General features: G+C 41.7%; 3 protein-coding genes across 3 annotated transcripts in view; 1 reads left to right on the plus strand and 2 right to left on the minus strand.

The window, feature by feature from the left end:
- Positions 1 to 30: 30 nt before the first annotated feature.
- On the minus strand, positions 31 to 2,724 carry Mcm7 (minichromosome maintenance 7). Its single transcript, XM_064685247.1, has 5 exons — positions 2,567 to 2,724; positions 2,128 to 2,497; positions 1,564 to 2,065; positions 448 to 1,505; positions 31 to 386 (listed from the first exon to the last, which is right to left on the minus strand). Exons 1-5 carry the CDS (start codon positions 2,595 to 2,597, stop codon positions 185 to 187), a joined length of 2,163 nt encoding a protein of 720 aa, XP_064541317.1. The 5' UTR covers positions 2,598 to 2,724; the 3' UTR covers positions 31 to 184.
- Positions 2,725 to 4,142: 1,418 nt separating this feature from the next.
- Positions 4,143 to 21,075, minus strand: part of dally (division abnormally delayed protein) — an 87,491-nt gene continuing 70,558 nt past the window's right edge. The window contains exons 2-9 of the mRNA XM_064685216.1: positions 18,234 to 18,377; positions 8,795 to 8,918; positions 8,257 to 8,718; positions 7,979 to 8,168; positions 6,884 to 7,056; positions 6,021 to 6,228; positions 5,794 to 5,953; positions 4,143 to 5,256 (exon numbers count right to left, since the gene is read on the minus strand). Of these exons, the coding sequence (XP_064541286.1) occupies positions 5,102 to 5,256; positions 5,794 to 5,953; positions 6,021 to 6,228; positions 6,884 to 7,056; positions 7,979 to 8,168; positions 8,257 to 8,718; positions 8,795 to 8,918; positions 18,234 to 18,377 (1,616 nt within the window). The 3' untranslated portion in view covers positions 4,143 to 5,101. The remainder of the gene's footprint in view (positions 5,257 to 5,793; positions 5,954 to 6,020; positions 6,229 to 6,883; positions 7,057 to 7,978; positions 8,169 to 8,256; positions 8,719 to 8,794; positions 8,919 to 18,233; positions 18,378 to 21,075) is intronic.
- On the plus strand, positions 6,330 to 6,866 carry LOC135430519 (uncharacterized). Its single transcript, XM_064685218.1, has 2 exons — positions 6,330 to 6,528; positions 6,605 to 6,866. Exons 1-2 carry the CDS (start codon positions 6,448 to 6,450, stop codon positions 6,749 to 6,751), a joined length of 228 nt encoding a protein of 75 aa, XP_064541288.1. The 5' UTR covers positions 6,330 to 6,447; the 3' UTR covers positions 6,752 to 6,866.

Below are 21,075 nucleotides of genomic sequence, written 5' to 3' on the forward strand. Positions count from 1 at the left end.
AAAGTCTACGAAATAAAGTCAATTTATGCATGAAAATAGATCATTTGCACTAATTTGCGATTTTATTTATAAGCTCTAAATGAATTATGTTGAAACATGAACTTGTCGATCGAAATGTATTTTGAAAATGTGCTTAACAACTAAAATAGAAATAGATAAAATAGCCCTCCCCCCAATGGGGGGTCTACATAAATGTGATCTTGGTGCGACCCATGTTGACCTGCCACACGTTCAGCTCCTCGTAGTCGTCGATGCATTTGTCCACCTGATCGGGTTTGAAGCCCTTTGTCGTGCAGCGATCCATGATGTCCGCGATCTTGACAGCCTTGCCAGAGCCGGCCAGCTCGCGTACAATGGCAAAGATGCGATCCGAAGTATTTGGCACACTGCAAGTGGATTTTAGAATAATGAGAACCGAAGCAAATTCAAGCAGCCCGTTGTACTTACTGTCCCTTCTGGTGTTCGTGTATCTGGTTGAGCGAATCCTTGGACATTTCCAGCAAACGCAGTGCCTCGGCCACATCGTCCTTCTCAACGCGATCGGAGAGACGCAGACGCGCCAGCGCTGTGGAGAGGCGCAGAATGCCGAGCAAATTACGTGCGGACGTGAATGTCATGTCCTTCTGGTTGCGAGCGTCGCGCCTCAGCTCCACATAGGCGCCCACAATGTAGTCGGTGAGCTCGTCTGGAATGGTGGGATGCTTGCGCTTGCACAGATTTATGTAGCGTCGCATTAGATTCATGTCCAGCGCCTTGACCCGCGTAGGCGGCTGCTTGCTGTGGCTGTGCACGTAGGTGATGTGCTTGGCCAGACGCAGATCGTTGTCGCGATCTGGCTTGTCCTGGATGAGCCACAGCAAGTCGAAACGTGACAACAGTGCGGCGGGCAGCTGAATGTTCTGCTCCACGGTGCGGCGTGGATTGTAGCGGCCAAAGGCGGGATTAGCAGCAGCCAGAATGGAGACGCGCGCATTCAGCGTGGTCATAATGCCCGCCTTTGCTATGGATATGGTCTGCTGCTCCATCACCTCGTGTATGGCCGTGCGATCGACATCTGCCATTTTGTCGAACTCGTCAATGCAACAGACGCCGTGATCGGCCAGCACCAAAGCGCCGCCCTCGAGTGTCATCTCGCCGGTGAGTGGATCCTTCATCACGGCCGCCGTTAGACCCACGCCCGAGGAGCCGCGACCTGTGGTATACTGCGAGCGTATGGCCAGCCGACTGATGTAGCCCAGCAGCTGCGATTTGGCCACACCAGGATCGCCCATCAGGCAGATGTTGATGTTGCCACGTATCTTCATGCCGTCCGGCCGTTTGTCCACGCCGCCCACAAGCAGCAGCAGAAGCGCCTTCTTCACATCCAAGTGGCCATAGATTTCGGGGGCCAAGCTGGTGGCCAGGCGCTCGTAGAAGTCATCCTGAGCCAGCTCCTCTAACTCTGCCGGCGTCAGTTCACAATCTTTGTCGGAAATATCATCATTCTTGTTTATGCATATGATGCGCTGCCAGGAGACAATAGTTACAACATAAGAGTAGCTACATAATCTCTACAAAACTTACGTGTGCCTGCAGGAACGTCTCCGAGAGGAGGCCCTGAATCATTTGAGCAAAGCCGGTGCGCACCATGGGCAGGAACACGCCCGAAATCAGCACATGATCGCCGGGCTGAGCCATGCGAGTGACTTCGCCGCGGCAGAGCACCGTCATGCTGCGTGGGATGTGACCGACGGGCACCTGGTCACTGTGCTCCTGCATTTTTAGCTCCTGGAACTTGACAAACTTGGAGCCGCGCGTCTGCAAATATAAACGACCGCCAGCCTTGTTTACGCGGCAATCATCCGAGGGACATTCCTGCACAGGTATGAAGGAGAGCGAGTTGACGGGCTGGTAGGTCTCGGCGCCGCAGCGATCGCAAGTGTAGGTGGCCACCACCATCATTGGCTTGACTTCGGTGCAGCGGGTAACAATGCCTCGCACAGTGACAAGTTTGCCAATTTGCTGGGCCTTCACCTCGCGTATGGAGTGCGCCTTCTCCGTGGACAGCGGCTTGAAGCCCACCTCGCTGCATCAACAAATACGACGTTAATACTGGTTTTAACGTGCACCCGGGCGTGATCTACTCACAATCTCTTCATTAGCTCTGTGGGAAAAGCGTTGCGCTCATCGCGCTGCTCCATGGGATTGCGTGTCCGGGCGTCCATCATCAGGCGATGCTCGATGTACACGTCCAGCGCATCCTTGGCGTGGACCTCCTGCTGCTTGTAGCTGGGCAGCAGCTCGGCAATCACATCGCTGAAAATGGACACATAGCGTCGGCAGTTCTCGATCACAGCCTCGGCGAGACTCTCATTGAACTCGGCCAGGTCGTCCAGATCGATGGTAATTAGCACTTGCTCGCGATGCGCCAGCTTCACCAGCTGCGAGCCATAAACAAACTCCTTTTTGCCATCATCGTCGCATTTGCAGAACTCGGCCAAAAATGTCTTGATCGATTCTAAGTGATTTATTTGTAGGCACAACTTTAGTTGTTGCGTTCAATTGTTTATTTGTGTAACTCTCTTACCTCTATCCTGTGCATAGTCACGGCGCGCCATTTGTCTATGTTTTTTTTACAATATTTTGCTATTTAACTAATGTGGAAACTTCACTCGCTGCCCGCTTGCAACAAAATGCAACCAAAATACAACAGAACGCCGCTTCCCGCCTGCCGTCTGTGTCCGCGTTATGCTAAATTCGCGCCTTTTTTTACGATATTTTCGATAGTTTTCAATTCTGAAATATTGCCATCTGCGAGGCTGCCACCCTTCATTGCAGCTGGTGATGTTTTTGGCTCTAAATATCGAAAGCAGTAATCGATTTTTATCAAGTTGGCAGCGCCTTCAGCTTGAGCGCCTGAACCAGTTCCGGAGCAGTGGCAACGCTGCAAAATGTAAGTTATTTGGCGCGCTGAATTTGAATTTGAAATGTATACGTTTGTTGGCTTTTGATGAAAAAATATTGCAAAATAACTTACCGATTTCATTTACATTGTCAATAAATAGACTGAATTTGTTTTGTTACATAATTATTTATTATTATTTATTGGTTTTTAGGCGTCTAAAAAGTGGTACATTTAATTTTTTTGTGCACATTTGCATTATCTTCGAATAGATTTACAAAGATGATTTGCTTTTTGCATAAATTTTCTTTCCCTTTCGCACATTGTGTTTGCTGCTGTTGCGGTATACATAAGTTACAGTATAATATGTTTTGTTTACGTTTAACTTAAATATTATTAATCACATGCAATAGTTAAATAATAAAAATAATAATTATACATAGTTTAACATACACATATTCATGTGACCGCTTTTCTCAGAGCTTTTCTTAATGATCTGCTTCTTCTTGTTTATTATTTCGCCTGCGGTCGTTAGTTGCTATCAATCAGTAGTATGTATATATATATATATATATATATATATATTTGTTTATATATATTTTTATATAGTAAGTAGATCAATTTGTTGTGTTATTATCCTTTGTTAATTGGCTACTAACTAAATTTCATGTTCTCATTAAACCATTTCTTTTTACACTTTACACGCTAAATTATTACACTTTACGCTCTATTATACTACACATATGTATATGTTAGTATGTTTATTTATATTTCTTAGTGCCTGCTTTTGCAATAATTATGCATACATTTTATTTATTTTTTAGAGTGTCGCCTAAGCTGCTTTCTTTTGAAAAGACAACACAAAAATTACGAAGCTGGGAATTTAGTTGGTTTTAGTTAACATCTACGGCATTTGCATTAAACTGTTTTTTTTTCAAGTGGCTTTTGGCTTGGTCAAAAGCTGATTCTCAATTGCAAGCTCAGTTCTCATTTTTCGACCAGCTTAGCTTAACAAATTACTTTTTTATTAAATAGTATTTTTAATGCATTTAGGTGCTGATGTTCTCCCTTAGTTTATATAAATTGTATTTGTTTTTATGTTGTGTGCATTTTATGACATTACCTCAAACTGTTTGCTTCATATAATTACTTTTAATAATGCTACGTATTAGATATTTTGTATATCTATAGATACACATAGTTATATGCCATTTAAATAGATTTTCATTGTTTCATGCGTATAAAGCTGTAAGTCTTCTAGTTTTTGTTTTATTTTTCCCAAAAAGTGCGTTTACTCAACTAAATTCCATTAATATGCATTTGCTTTCATACGATTCTTTGAGCTCTCACAAATGTTGACAACAATAAATCGGTTATTTGTATTTCATTAACATTTAAATCTTTAAATTCTTTTGTTTTACGTATTAATTTCTGTGAACTCTAAGAGAAGCTCCCGCAGAATGAGCCATAACAGCAACTAGTTGTATCTTGTATCTTGTATCTTTTATCTGTATCTTTTGCATTTATATAATTCGCTTGATTTAATTACACCAAAAAGGAACAATTCGCTTTGAACATTGAGCTTTATAATTTACGTACTGTACGCTAGATATATATATATATGTGTCTATATATTTATATGATTTAAAGAACATGTATCTGAACAAACTGCACTTGCTAAAAAGGTCGATGGTGGACAGGTTTTTGCTTTCAATATTTTGAGCCTATTTTTTTTGTATATTTTGTATTGTTGTTGTTGTTATTGTTGTTTATGCAAACCTCGCAACACATTTATATGGCACAAAAGTCTAATTGGATTCAGCGTTGAGGTGCAACGAGCTCAGGCGTGGGAAAGCTAGAAGAAAGGTGGCAACGCCAAACGGAGCAACGTAGCGCAACTCCAATTGGGTTTTTGTTACTCGGCAAAGTGAATGCGCTTAGTGGCTAATAAATTAATTGTAACAACTTAAGCATTACACAAATAATAATAATAATAATAAAAATAATGATAATGATAATAATAATAATATAATAATAATAATATTAATAATAATTATTAATATTTAATTGCGTCGAACTTTGTGCGCGCGCTCCATATGCATTTCGCTGCCTTGCTTTGCGTTTTATATTATTATGCGTGCATATATATATATATAGTTTATATATATATTTTATTTATTTTTATTGTTTTTTTTTTGGGATTTGGGTGCTGCTGCTGCTTTAACTACAACTACTGTAGAGTGTGACTAGTGTGAGGAGTAGGCTCGTCGCAGTTGCCCTCAGTGCGCTGGACGCGCCCTTCTGCACCTCGCGCGACTCGTTGTCATAGTTGATGGGCGTGGTTCCGGATGGATCATCGAAGTTCGATGTGGGACCTGTGTGGGAGAGAGGGAGTGGAGAGAGAGTGGAAGAGAGTAAGACTCAGACACCGACTTATCTTAAATCTAACTAAAAGAGTAGAGAGAACATTTAACTTCGGCATGCCGAAGATTAAATGGACCTTAAGCATATTTCTATAGAAAAGATTCAATTTCTTCTGCTTTTATCTATGCTATATAATTAGGTAGACTTATTCGATACGAGTTTGATACGATATGTTAGGAGAGTATTCCAGCTCGGAACTGCTAAGTTTTACTCAACATGTTTTGAAAAACAACTAAATTTTTCCTAAACAAACTTTTTTATAGATCTCAATTGTATGCCCGATTATTCCTTTGACAGACTCCAACATATATACAGCCTGATACCGATATAGAATATATGGGTTCAATAACGGCTCCTTCAACATTTAAATGGACCTATTTTGATGCTGATCAAGCATATTTATATACTCTATAGGTTCGACAAAGTCTCCTTCCATTCGTACATCATTTTGTGACAATTTTATAATACCCTTTAGAAGGGTAACTTACCATCGCCAGAGCCATCACCGGAGGCGTGTATGCTGCTGTACTCCTCATCGTCGTCGCTCATGTGGCCGCCGCCGCCTCCTCCTCCGCCGCCGCCGCCGCCGCCGCCGGATCCCTCGCGACCCATGTCACTCTGGATGTCATGGCTGTTGGAGACAGGCGCCTGCAGCAGGGAAACAACACATATGATTGAGTGGACCAAGGGATTAGCTTGTGCTCTCTTCACTTACCGAAACGCCGATGCTCTTGCGTATCTTGATGAGCTTGTCCACCAGCTCGTTGAGCCTGCTCAGCTGCGACTGGTTCTCCCATGGCACCTCCGGATTGTAGCGCTGGGTGTCCGTGCCGGGCGTCATCAGCAGCTGGGTGTAGTCACCGACGCGATCTCCGGTCCAGCAGAGATGATCGTCGCGCTGTGTATATTCCTCGTCACAGAAGCTGTGTGGCAAAAGCATTCAAATCTCAGTTAGCTGGTTCAAATCTACATTTATTTACATATCAACTTGTGTGTGTGTGTGTGTGTATGTGTGTGTAGTCGAATGTTGCCTGCTAGCTTGTCAGCTCTGCCAGTCTCATTTGGCAGCCCAATCGTGCAACAACCTTTATTTTTCCAAAAAAATTTTGATTTCTACATAAAAAAAAAACTAAAGCCTGAACATGTTCAAGGAGCTTGTACTGTTTGTGCACACAACGGCTCGCAACTTTTGCCTTGTGCGTCCCACGGCAGTTGCACGTGGCGTAAGTCTTGCAACCGGAATCCGGGAATTTCAAGAGTTAACTGATTATTAATATTTAATTTTGCTATATTTCGTAGACTGCTTGCCGTCCGATGGTGAAGAACTGCATCTGGGCTAACCTGATCTTCTTCATAGCCATCTTTACGCCGCTCTACGTGTGCCTGCTGAGGGATGTCTTTGGACTTTTGCGCGACTTGAACTACAAGATGGCCAGGGGCAAGTAGGATAGATCCGTTGCCAAGTGCACCTCACAGGTCAATTTATGTTCAGAGTTAACTAAACACACGCACACACAATCTCGCTTATAATATATATATAAGGATTTGTTTGTGGCCGCAATCCTCGCTAGCACTTACTTGTACACAATGTTGGTGAAGAACTCCTTGGACTTCTCGATGGTCGACAGGAAGTGCACGATGCCCGCATCTGGCGGCGTTGCCCACTTGATGCTCGCGTGCTGCTGCACCGGCTGCGTCTCCGCGGCGGTCAGCGATGGCAACAGGTTGGGCGTGCCGCATGTTTTCTTCACCTGAGGGGGCGGGGAGAGAGGGAAGAGGAGATAGTTAAGAGTTAGATTCGCATGTTCGAGCGGCACTTCCTGTGCCCCACGCGCTAATCGCCGGCTCTCATGCACGTGCCCCAACTCGTGGCACGCTGCGTTGCATGTAAATTGCAACTTGCCGCCGTCCGACTGCATAAATGTCATCTAATTGAACAGTTTTAAATCCCATTTGGAGACAACTTTAGCCCCGACTCGTAATTGAATGTCATGCACTCGAAACTGGTTGCATTGGTCTGGCGGCATCCGCTCGAAGGCCACCCATAAAATTAATTGAAAATGTTCATAAATTAAGGCGCAATTAAAGCCTTCATGTCCTTGTCCAACACGCACGAGCTTGTCATTTTCAATGAGCGAAAAACTCTTCAAAATGCGCCCGGCTTAATGTTAAAAATTATAATTGTAAATGCCATACTAGGTATATAGTTTAAGGCTCTTGGAAATTGGTTTAGGCCAGGCACGCTTTTGCAGCTTATGATTAATGTATAGCGCATTCAACTAAATTTAATAATATATTCAGGGCTGCAAAAGCCAGAAACCAACTTCCTGCCTGGTTTGCCATAAACATGCTTCAAATTCTGCTTAGACATTTCAATTGGGCTTCAACATTAGCTGATTCTACCAAAAATTGTATCTTTACCAGAATATTAGGTTACATATCTTGAACCGAGATCTTGGTTCAAACCTTGCTTTGTCATTCATTTTGTGAAACAAATTCGAAATATTGGAGGCCGTAGATATTTTCTTTCAGTAGTTGCGGTCTTAACTTTTTTATTTCTAACTGAACGATTTTTGAAAAAAAAACATGCTTCGATTTTTGTTCTTTCCCTTGTTAACAAATCAGTTCCGATTCAGTTTAAAACCGGCTAGCAGCTTTGATCTCTCCACTTACCTTCTTCTCCAGCTCTGGTCCGTTCTCCATGGCGCGCATAATGGCCTCGGATAGCTTCGTGTCCAGCTGCTTGATGGTGCTCATGATGCCGCTGTCGGAGCGGATGTGCGTGGCTACTAGATTGTCCAAGGCCTCCACAACATTGGACCAGGGGCTGTCCAGAAGTCCCGAATACTGAGCCGAGCAGCCGCTGTGAATGGAAAGGGGAAAACGGAATAAGCAAACGCACAGCTGGAGGAGATCGGGATAGGGATTGGGATTGGGATTGGCTTACTCACCGCATCACGTTCATGCAGTAGCTGTAGCAGACCTTGGGCCTGCTGTACTCCGGATGGCCGTTGCAGTTGGGGCAGTAGTGCATCTTGAGCAGATGCAGCTGGCACGTGTCCGTCAGCTGTTTGCCGTAGAGGGCGTCCGTTTCGCTGAGCACCTCGGCGCTCTGGAGCAGGGCGTTCATAAAGATGTTGGACATGTGCACGCTCTGCAGCAGATTGGCCTGGATTTCCTTGGGTATCGGGCCAAATGGCTGCAGGTCGTCGTAGTTGTGCTTCAAGCAATTCGTGTAGTCGTCGTGCAGCTCACCGTAATTGTCCTTGGTCAGGTGCACCGCCTGATGGTAGGCAACCGGAAATAGATTCTCAAAGAACTTGTGCAGTGCATCCTCCAAGCTGCTCTGGCTTTGCAAAATGCTGTTGCCCTGCCCATTATTGCTGCTATAGTTCGACGTGTACTTCAAATGGCTATAAAGAAGAAGAAGCAGCAACAGTTAAATAGCTATTTTTATTGACACTTTCCGGGATAAGGGCCTCTACATACTTGATGATTTCCGTGTACAGCTGATGTATGAGCATTCGCGACAGGGGCACCATTCGCCTGTAGACCTGAGAGAACACATTCAACGTCTTGTTCTCCGACTGCTCCGCCAGCTCCAGAACGTGACCTGATGGAAGAGTATAATCGAAAGGTGGTTCTTATTATTGTTTGTTCGACATTGTAATAAAATTTAATCACTCTGTTATTGAACTCTCTCACTCACTCCCTCTCCCTCTCTCTCCCTCTCTCTCTCTCACTCAGTCTATGCCTCTGCTGGGATTTGCCTGGCTTAATGACATGTCTGGGATTTGTTACCATTTTGGCTTGGTTGTTAAGGCCAAAGTTTATTCTATTGTTCTCAGTGCTTTTAGTTAATTAAATCAAATTTGTGCTCGACTTGGCCAAAAGATTTTATTTATTAAATATTCAAGGCAATCAATAATTGCTAGCTAAAGAAAAGTCGAGTTTAAGTACTTAAGACATGTCTTTGATTTGATTAGACTCGATTTTGTATGCAGATAAAGCAATTTTCTACTGTTTTCTAAATTTAGTTTTAATTACTTTGGAGTATAATTAGAAGCATATTGAAGCATAGAAGTCAGTGGAGTAAAGCGAATACTTTTGCGTTTGCGTACTACTCAATACTCATTCAAGTGAGTAATGCGTATAAAAGGATACTTACTGAATATAAAGAAGTATTTAAACTCGAGTACTTTTTAACATTACAAATAAGTAAAGTGAGAAAAAATGATTACTTTTAATTAATTCATATGGGTAATAGGTATAAATGCATACTTATTCAACTGTATTAATACTCAAGTATATTTTAGTATTCGAATTATGGCATTTATACTCGTATAATGCGTATCAATGGATACCTATTGAACAGTATCAAGCTCGAGTAAAGTGAGCTTAAATGAGTACTTTTGTATTGATTTACTTTTTAATACTTATTCATATCGGTAATGCGTATAATTGGATACTCATAGAAAATGAATGAGTATTTATACTCGTGTGCTGTTCAGCATTACAAATGAGTAATTTGGACTCATTTCGCTTCATTTATCGCAAGTCTAATGTTGTTTTTCGATCAATCAATCAATCTATGCCCCATCAACAATCAAAGCTTTTGCCACGCTTTCAAATACCCAAGTCAAGCAAAGTATATGCTAATCACAGTATTGCTCAAAAATCATCTGTCAAAGTGTCGGCGAAATCTGTCTGCCTGGATTTTGGTATTATATTATTGATTGGCCATCGAACACACCTGACAGACACCTGCAATTGCCAACTGGCAACCGTCAACCGTCAACCGTCAACTGGCAACTCGCAGCTTGCGGCATGCGGCTCGTTATTATCGCGGCTAATACAACGATTACAAATGCCTCACAACCGTTTGTCAATTTGATAATCTGCATACAAGCACATGGCATATATAACAGACTTATAAAGAAGACAACGACCGACTGTCAGACTTTAAGTCTGTCTGTCAATTTGGCTGTCGGAGTAGTCGTCGCTGCCTCTCCGCTGGCCAAGCGACTGTCGAAGCGTGGCAAATTCTAAATTGCAATCTGTTGTTCTCTATGGCCAACGACTCGCTTTTTAAATAAAAGTGTCAATCTTTTTGTTAATTGGCAAATGGCAACAACAACAACGACGACGAGAACGACAACAAAAACTACAAGCAGAAAAAAACACGAAGGAACGGCTATCTTTGGCACATCGAACAGTAAATACTCTTTTAAATATATAAACTATATTTTGCGTATATATAAGACTAGTGAAGCTTGTAATTGTTGAATTGTTGATTAAGATTTCTTGAAAAATTCTCTGTATAATAATTAAGTTTTGACCGATTCTCCCTATATAGCTATATGAATTAATAGCCTGGCATTCAAAAGATTTTGCTTAAATGGAAAGAGCAATGTGAAATTAGTAAATGTCAAGTTTAGTCAAGATATCTGGAGAAACAAATAAGTCTTTTTAAGAGCTATATTTTTGACTGATAACTATCTGATATAGTAGTCCGATCCGGCTACATGCGTTACGTCCTGATTATAGACGAACATGGCATTATCGTTCTGGCATATACTTAGGGATGTCTCATTTAATGCGTTGCACATTTAAAGACAAATCTATAACACCCTCTTAAAGGGTATAAAATACATTTCGGCGTGGCAAACTGTTTTTTATACTCATCGCAACACGCTAAAGTTGTTGTTGTTGCCGTGCGAAGCATTTCCGTTCTCAGCCTTGGGCTCATTTTGGGCTTGGCTTGGCTGACTGTTGCCCTGTCTGTCCGACTGGCTGCCTCTTTATCGGCTAATGGCCTTTGATGCGTCAGAGTTTACCCCTGTTAATTAGCTTTCTTGCGATTTGTTGGTTTCGCTTCAAATACACAAGCCTCCAGCTGCCACAACAGTCACAGCAACAACAGCCACAACAACAGCAACAACATTTGGCCAGCTAATCAATTGTCAATTGCCGCTGATAATTGCGCAGGATACGCAGCAATAGAGCGAGAGAGCTATAGATATATATGTAAGTGAGTGTGTGAGAGGGAGAGCGCTAATCAATTGCCATATAACAATAACATTGTTATTGTTCAATTGGTTATGAACAGTGCATGCAATTCGTATGCCAACAGAGGAGCGCAGCTTTAGAATGTGGAAATGGCCCCCTCACACATCCTGCCGCTAATCTCATTGAGCTGCTGAAAATGAAGCCTTCAACAGGCGGATGCTGCACTTAATAATTAACACGCGAGCTCAAAATGCGTTGATGGCCGCAGATATTCGCACATTAATTACAAATTGTGCGAGTAATTGTGATCGTTATTGTTAGCGCAGTTGAATAAGAGAGTGCTAACTGCCAGCATATATATATGTATATTATATATGGATATATATTATTTATAAATATATGCTGACCATTAGCCATTGTCAGAGTCAAGACGCAGCCAGCCGCAATGCCAACGTTTTTCAACCTTTACAAAGCTGCCAGTTTGAGCTGTCATCTGCAGTGAGACAAAAAGTGCAGCTACACTCAGAGAAAAAACCCAGTGTTAAAATCGAATATCAATGTGAACGAATTTATTTGGTTTAACTTTGTGCTTGTCTTCATTAAATATACATAGTTTTTAAAATCTAACTATATAAAAATCAGAGTTTTTGTCCTTAAGTTATCTAGATATTTAAGTTTTTGAAATCTTTATTAAAATAAAAATTGATTCGAAGGGGTTGGAAATATCAAATCTAACTGTGCTTGGACAACATTTGCACTTGCTTTGGGTAAGTTAATTCAAGATTGTTTTTTTTATTAAGTCTTTGTCTATTTATTTATTTTAAGATTATTTTTAAGCTCATATTTTGAACATAATTTCATAATCATATTATTATTTTATTCCCAGAAAAGTTCTTTTGCAAGAAAAATTTAGATTTCAGTTTAGAAACTTGTCCTTATTTTGAGACTTGTACTAAAGCTCAATTCTCGAAATATTCTTGTATATTTTTATATTTTGAGTGGGAACCTAAATTCTAGACTTTTTAAGATATTTTTCAAGCTCATAAGATTTGGGATTTTATCGAAAAAAAAAACACATTTTTAAGTATCTTAAACAATATGATATAGTTATGTTTAAACATGTGCTTAATTTCTCGCCCACAGTTGCTAATGTTAAAGTCTATTAAAATTGTAATAAAATGTTGGCAACAAGTTGTCAGCGTTTGATAGTTAAATTGCCATTTGCTAAGGCTGAGGCTGTGGCTGCGACTGAGGCGGAGGCAGCATGAAGTATACGCTGCGTATACTTAATGTTATTGCAGCTGCTTTGTCGGGCTAATGTGAGCAATTAAGTTGAGGTTTTCACACAGCCCACACGCAGAGGACGACCGACTGGCAACAGCCAGCCACAGGCTATGTGCAGGCAGTTAAATTTGTGGCTCCATATCAAAAGTCTGCCCAGAAACATATACATATGGTATGTATATATATATACATATATGCAAGCTGTCAGGGTTGTTGTTTCATGTGCTGTGCACAACTAATTGCAATTTGTCTCTCCCTTTCTCTCTCTCTCTATTTCTAGTTTCTGGGAATTAATAGAGCACTGGATGCTTGAGTGGGACGAGGCAGATAACCAAACGCAATATGGCATAAGGCAAATGCCGTTTGCCCATGTTACATGAAAATTTCATTAGTCTAAGGTTTATTTTTCAACATTGTCGCAATCGTCACACATCAAGCACCGACGACTCCAAACGGGCAAACGGACATTCTGATTGAATTAGAGAACGCTCCGGCTACGGTCTGTGGCCAAATGCCATTTGAGACCAACTGCAAAGGGAGCCAGAGTTGGAGTCGGGCCGCGCCGTGCCGCGCCCACGACAACAACACATAAAGGGCATCAGGTAGGGCCAATAAAAATTCAAAAAAAAAAAATAAAAACCAAGTTCCATTCACTCGAAAGTTCTTTACGTATTCATAGAACAAATATCAGCGCTAGGCCACATTTGCTTCATTAGAAGGCGCCGGAGCGGGATTAGCATGGCGAGCAGTGGGCACTGCAGTCGCGTCCAAGCTTGGCTCGGACCGGTTCCTCGCTGCCTCGGGCCCAGCCCCAAAAGCGGCTCACTCGCGCCGGCAGATGCGACCGCGTTTCGCAGTTGTTTTTGTTTCCCACGCCATGGCAAATATACATATACATATATGCAGGGATAGCCCACAGGTTTCGCCTTCTGCTGCCCCTTCCGATGCCCTTTGTGCGGGGTATTATAAGTTTGTCACGAGATGTGTAATTCTTAGGAGACAAAGGAGACGATATTCATATAGATTCATATAGATATTCCTGATCGGTATCAAAGGCGAGTTGCTATGCAAAATCGTATGAACATCGCACTACAAAATCATATCACAGGTCTATGGAAAGAATAGGTCTAAAAGTGTGTCTATATGAAAAATATTTCTGTTTTTCAAATTATCTTAAGCTTCACTTATTCTCTACACATATTTTGCAAATCATATCGAATCGGATGACAATGTTAAAAGCTATATGAAGAATCTTTAAAACTCTCTTGTAAAATCAAGGGTATTTGGTGTTCGGCGTGCTGCGATTAGCCGTGCCTTCCTGTTTTTTATTTTTGTGTAGTTTTTAGCTTCTTTTTTTTTATATTTTATTCCCCGGTTTGTGTTGTGCGCTGCCTGCGTTCCTGTGCGGATATTACAATTTTAGTATCTGCCGCTTTTTTATTTGCATTTTATATGCATGTATTTCTTGATTTTTCTAGCCCGTGCTCGCTCTCCTTCTATCTCTCTCGCTCTCTCTATCGCTCTCCCCGGGTCCATTTTGAAATGTGGCAAGTTTTTGCCTGTGCTGTCTGCAGTTTGCCAAAGAACCTGGCACAGTGGTGCCTGGGAATTGCCCGACCAGGTGCTTTGAAGTGTTTTTGGAGTCTCGCATCTTGCACTGATTGGGTGACTTTTAAGGTGGAGCACACATAATTATAGCCAGCGTTCTATGCTGCTATCTGCTCTATGATAATTGCTGCTATCTGGGCTCCAGCTCGCATCGATATAGACGGCACACTGTGCTCAAGTGCCTGGATTGTAACTAGCTATCTGCTGGCAGGCGTGCCAACTTGGCACGCCCCAAACCAGATGCCAGTTGCCAGCAGCAGGAGCAGCAGCACCAGGAACAACTTGACTCAGCCAACTCGGCCACTCCAACAGCTGTGGGCTCCGTGCTGGCTGCGCCTGGCTGCCTGGATGCTTGGCTTTAGCACAATGTCAAAGTAATTGGATGAATTTAGCTCTTCACTCTGGTCGTGAGTCAACTTTATATAACTGCGTCGTCATATTGAGGTGCTTCAGAGCATACGCATTAATTGTCTACTGTGCAGCTCTACCAACTGCTGCCTGCCTCTTGCCCCTAGCTCCTAATCTCTTGCCGCTTTTTAAGTTTTTCTTTTCTCTTCTTTCTTTTTTGTGGTGCCTCCAATTAAAAGTGAGCGCTTACAAATGCTGTACATTTACAGTGGTTAGCAACTAATTATCATGCTTATAAATATCATTTGGACGGAGCAGCCAGCCAGACAGACAGAAGTTGGGCAGACAAAATGGAGCCGCTGCTGCCTTTGGCAATTAATGAAACCTGTTGCGCAATTTTTATAATATTTTTTATATTTTTAATTAAATATTTTTTGTTATCGCGTTTTGTTTGACAAACCGCAAATGACTCCATTAATTTTGTTTTTCAATAAACAAATTACGAGCTGGTTTTGCTGCAGCTTATTTATTGTTGCTTGATGCTATCCGCTTCAGATATTCATTCAGTAAATCTAGCTGCACAGTCAAGGTCGGCAGTTTGAGCCAAATATATATTTAAATTTAAAGAATCGTGTTAATTGGAAGCAGTGAAACAAGTTTGCAGCGGGAATTTATTATATATATACGTAAGATCGTATCACGTAATCCTGTTTAGGTTTGGAAACCTTACGAGGTCGTAGGTTTACAAAAATTCCTAGCTTAACTTCAATTTCAGTTGCCACATTGTTGCAGTTGCAGTAAAAAATAATGATAACAACTGCAGCCACTCGAAGTCAAGCTCGGTATCTCGGGTCTGGCCAACTAACCAACTAGCTAACAGCTTCACTTTGTGACAAGCCAAACAAAAGCAGTTAACAAACGATGACGGCCAAAAGCCACTTTGCTCGTAGACAAAAAAAACACAGAAGACAAAAGAAGTAACAGCATCAGCAAGCTGGCCAAAGCGCAAGATACGGCCGAAACAGACGTTGCAGCGGGCTTGAGAAGCGCGGAGAGAGGCGACTGCCAAGTGGAATGTGCCACGAAAGTTGCGACTTATGAAAGTGCACGCACTGTTGTTGCTGTTGTTGTTATTGCTGTTGCATTGTAAAAATGCGAAAATATAAAAAGCAAACGAATTTTTGCCACACTTCGTTTTTGTTGCACAAAGAGCGAAAAGTTTGTGTGTGTGTGTGTGTGGCAGCCAGCCAAACGAGCTGATCAGTAAGTCAGCATTTGGAACTTTTATGCAGGCACACGCCGGAGCGCAGGCAAGAAACTGCTGCGAAGGGGGGGGGGGGGGGGTCGGCTTTTTGTCAGGCAAAAGCATTAAAAGTGAGGATGAAGGGGCAGATGGAGCAGCGGAACGTGCTAAGTGCAATGGAGACATACTGCGCCCGCAACGGAGACAGACCCGCCAGCCTGGCTAGGGGCAGCTTGTGGAGGCGCTTCTGCCAAAGGGGGCAGGGCATAAAGGCGGAGGGAGTTGGCATAATTCGTAAGCTGCGAAACGTGTTTACACACGCAAATACTTGCTTAAAAATAATACGGAACATGCATTCGCACGGAGCAGCAGAACGAGAAGCAGCGACAACAACAATGTAAAGCAGCACATGCAGCACAACAAAGCCACGCAACACAAGAGAACAAAACAGCGCAAACACACAAAACAACAATCAGGCAGGAAACGGAAAGAAGCGGCGCAGGGCGAGAGGAAAAGCGCCAGGAAAACCTGCATATGCGCAGCACTCGATGCGGCTGATTCTGCTGCTCAAGTTGCGGCCTTAAGCGGCAATGTGCATTTATATTTTATATACAATAAAATATATTTTATGCGTTAGCGCGACAACGGCTCGAAAATACCAGAAATAATATAATATAAAATGTAATGTTATAGTTAAAGGCATTTGGAGAGTTGAAGCTTGAGCAAATATTACGCATACGCACGGTCGTACGAGCTGGCACGAGGTAAATCAATTTTTATGGTCTGCGTGTGTAGACATAAAAGCAGTTGGCCATACACGAGTTGGCCAAATCCCAAAGTTAAACAACTCCAAGAGGCTTAAATGCCAAACAATTTCCAATCACTGTGCGACAAATTGTTTGACATGCATAAATTATATGTAACATAATTTCATATGCATTATATGATTAAATAAACAGCATTAAAAAACAAAAGGGGAAAGAAAAAACACAGTTTTATTTAACATTTGCAACAAAATTGCAAGCCTCGTGCATTTTTAAAGCACGCGCCTACATTTATTTGATTTTTTTATGGTTGTTAAATAAATAAATTGCAATTTTAAATGTAATTTCATTTCCATGCCTGCTTGCCTGTGTATTTATTAAGCTAAATGAATACGCTGATTGCATATTAATATTTGTTTTTTGCATTTGAATTGAACGTGGGATACTTCACGAGCTCTAATGTGACATCATGCAAAGGCAGACAAATGCACCGAGAATTTTAAATAATTCGTGCCACAGCGCGGGCAAATAAAAAAGAATCGAACAAAAGTTCTTCAATAGAGGCCTTAAGGGCTCAGATTTCAATTGACAACTACACAGAGTATTTACTCGGTCAAATTAATTTGTATTTTTGCATCAAATTTAAACGATTTAATGAATTAAATTATTTAAATGACGTTAAATAAACATGAAATGCAAACAATAGATATATGTGCGCGAATTGTGTGCTCGAATACGCGGGCCGTAAAAACAGCCAGAGTCGGGTGCAGCCGCAAACAAAACTTTTTAATTTTAAATGCGCGCCCATTTCCAAGAACTGCAGCCAACAGCAACAACAACAGCAACAACAACAACAACAACAAGAACGACGAGAACAAATACATATTGAGAACAGCAGCCCGAGCTGGGGGCACGCCTTAAAGCGAGATTTACAACATGTACGACAACAATTTGCAGGCATTGAAAAGTTCTCCTGCCGCTGTTGTCCTCCCAAAACGTGACCCAAACAAAGTTTGCAAATTGTCCAAAAGGCGATGAGCAACAACAACAACAACAACAGCAACAACAACAACACAAACAACAATTCCAACAACAACAACACAAGCAACAACAATATTTAATGCCTTTTTAATTAGATGCAGACACTTTGTTGCATTCCAAACAGCTCGCAGCGGATATGCCCGGGGCAAGACTCGCTTGCTTATGGATATGGATTGGCATACACACACATATATATATATGTATACAGGTAAATATGCCTGACTTTCATTGCCGTGAGTCGCTTTGATCTGCATACAAATGCAAATTACAAATCAATTTCGCGTTTCAAGTTTAATTTTGTTAAATTCAAATAACAGAAAAAAAAAAAACAAAAGTTATCATCATAATTTTTGCGACCCACGCTCATATTTGCATATTATAAATAATTTATTGCCACGAAAAAATATATATGTATATATATGTTTATAAACTTTTCAGACTTTGCCTCCGACTCTGACTAACCGACCAACCAACCGACCGAGCGACTGGCCTGATTTGCATAAAAGCATTTGCCATTTGCCATTTGGCAGTCTCCAGTTTTTAGCTTTCAGTTTTCATTTGCCACATTTTGCAGCCTGCACTCACATTCAAATGCGATTCACAGTATTCATATGCATATACAAATACTCACTCTGAAATTGGCTGGCCGTGGTCTCCAGGATGCCGCGCAGGCTGCTCGTGTGATGGTGCAGCAGTTGCTCAAACTTTCCGGCTGCCTTGTGGCGCAGTTCCAGTTCCGTGGCATTGCTGCAGCAGCTGCCACCGCAAATGGCGCCTGCAAAAGTAAAATATATGAAGAACAAAAATTAGTTATCTATCCAAAATTCGCATCTAAATAACAGCTCTACCTCTAGTCTATAAAACTCTTCACATCTTGGCTGTAAATGTCTGCCAACTTCTTGGCTTTCCTCTAACATCTTCGAAATATCGTTTTTTTCTTTTCTTGTTACATTTCTGTGCTGTCTTCGGGTGTGGTTCACTTAATTGTTTATGCTTCAATTTGGTGGCGCCACCCATCATGTCGGCGTACTGTGCGTGGGCTTTAAATACATTTTCAAAACAATTGAACATACATTTTCCTTTTAGTCTCTTGCGTTTCGCTTAAACTACTTTTATATATAGAAATATTTATTTCTTTTTATCAATTTGGGGCGTTTTAATAACTTTTCAATTGCCCGTAATTGCAAATTTGTTGGGTGCCGCCTCTCCATAAACTGAGATTCCATTTGGCCAGCTGTTGCTATTGTTGCCGCTGCCTTATAAATTTGGCTTGGCCATAAAATTCCCAGCATGTCACAAACTACTTGCAATTTTCAATCAACATTGACATTGTCTATCAAATAGTAAAAGGGCAGGGGTTGCAAATCACAAATTATTTATAAAGTGACCCACAGCCACCTGTCGTCAAAATTTCTGAACAACAGTTGGAAAATTCACAGATAAAAAGACTTTACGCCTCAGCTGAAGACCAGCCGACGGATGATTTAATAAGATTTAGTTATGAATGGACAAGAACATATAAATATACGTTTATATTAAAAACGTCTAATTCCATAATTGGTTCATAACATAGGTTAATTTTAGTCTTAGGTGTTAACTAAGTCTAACACGCCTAATACAATATTATGGACGCCATGACAGTTCGCAGTGAGCACAGGGTATTCGGGTCATAATTTGTCTTTTGTAATAAAAGGCTTCAGTCCTATATTAATCTATATTTAACCAAACTTTTCTACATGTAAATAAATAAATAAATATTTAATCATATATATACTTTGTCAACTAACCATTGTAAACAATATTTTTTAACGTCTCGTTTCTCAAATTTGTTATTTTTATGGCCTATTATTGTTTTCTTTTAATTTTTTTAAATTCGTGCTAAAACTGATAATAACTTGAACTTCTAATGTTTGTAAGCCTCCCAGTAAATGCCTGCTGTAGGCGTCAAACTTTCATAACTTAGTCAAAACCGAACCCATTTGTAAGCTAGATGGCGTTTTGTTCAGGTTTCGTTCTCTAAATTGTTGCTGTGATAATTTATGAACCAATAAAAAGTACAAAAATGTTCTAATTTATGGATTGACATGCCAAAGTTTTGCTTAAGCTCATCTCTAAAATAAATCATGTACACATCATTTAGCGAGTGCATCAACAGGTTGCTGCAGCTGTTAGCTAACCCCTTTGGCAAATTGTTGCAACAGCAATAAATTTAAGACTCACACACACACACACATGTGCGTATGTATTTATGTGTTAATAGCTGTTGCCGCGACAATTGAGCCCGGATTGAAGATAGCTGCGTGCAACTGTCTCTCTGTGTGGGGCAGCCGAAGGCGGGTGGTTGGGGGGAGAGGTGTGTGATGCTGGCGTGGGCTGATGACACGCATTTTATGACAACTGCAATGACAATGACAGCAGCAAAAATAACAACAACAGCAACAGCAGCAACAATAATAACAAATCAAGAAGCAGAAAACAGGCGCTTTGAGCTATCGACTTATATGGCATAGATACGTCTGCCGCGCGTGTGTGTGAGTGTGTCTGTGTGTGCGTGTGTGTGTGTGTTGCCTATTTTGTCTTTATAGTTTATAATTTAAATTAATGGCTTCTACATGATGTTTATGTGTGCTGCGCTGCACCTACATTGGCACATTAGCATATAGTATATTGCCGTAGCCCCACCGATTAGCTGGCCAGATGTTTTTTTATTTTGTGGCCATAAAATTAGCAAATGGAACGAAATGAGTTTGACAAAAACTGTAAACAGTCGCAGTCGCAGTCGCAGCCGCAGCCGCAGCCGATTCATCAGCAGCTAAATTTAAGTCGGCAGCTACTGTGGCAGCAGCTACTGTTGTCATGTGTTGCACGCTGGGGCGGGCGCATGTGGCAACGGGCAACTGGCAACGGGCAACTGGCAACTGGCGCAACGACGACGCGACGCGTCGCTGGCCGCAAAGCCGTGACACATATTTTCCATGTCATGCATTGCGAATTCAACAAGCTGCAAAAGCAAAATGAAATGGAAAATTGAAAATGCCGTTGCACACAAGTGTGGCAACTGAATGTGAAAAGAAAAGAAGCGCAAGGCCAGCGAGCGAGAGAGCGAGAGAGTGCGAGCTGATGGGGACGACAGTCGAATAAAGCCAATACTCTTGGCATCTGGCAAACATTTGATCAGGTCTCTAGAAACTAACAGCAGGCTGACATATGGCCATTCAAGTGGGTGTAAAACAATGGCATCTAATTAAGATGAGTCATAAAGTGAATCAATCATTCGATTCAAATGTTATTCAATATACCAAGTGCCAGCTCAACGTGAAAGCTGATGCCATGGCATCCGTGGCCCGGCTCCGAGTTCCGATCTCTTGCCAAACGACTTTAAGGCCCGTGCAATGGCGTGTTTATGCGTTGCGTGAATAGCTGCTCATAAATCAGGCAATGCGAGGACTCAGCCAGGCAGCCCCCAACTGTAA

This window comes from Drosophila montana, unplaced genomic scaffold (assembly GCF_035044405.1).
Source record: "Drosophila montana isolate Dmon_TW-CO22-7 unplaced genomic scaffold, ASM3504440v1 contig_3029_1, whole genome shotgun sequence".
Lineage (NCBI taxonomy): Eukaryota > Metazoa > Arthropoda > Insecta > Diptera > Drosophilidae > Drosophila > Drosophila montana.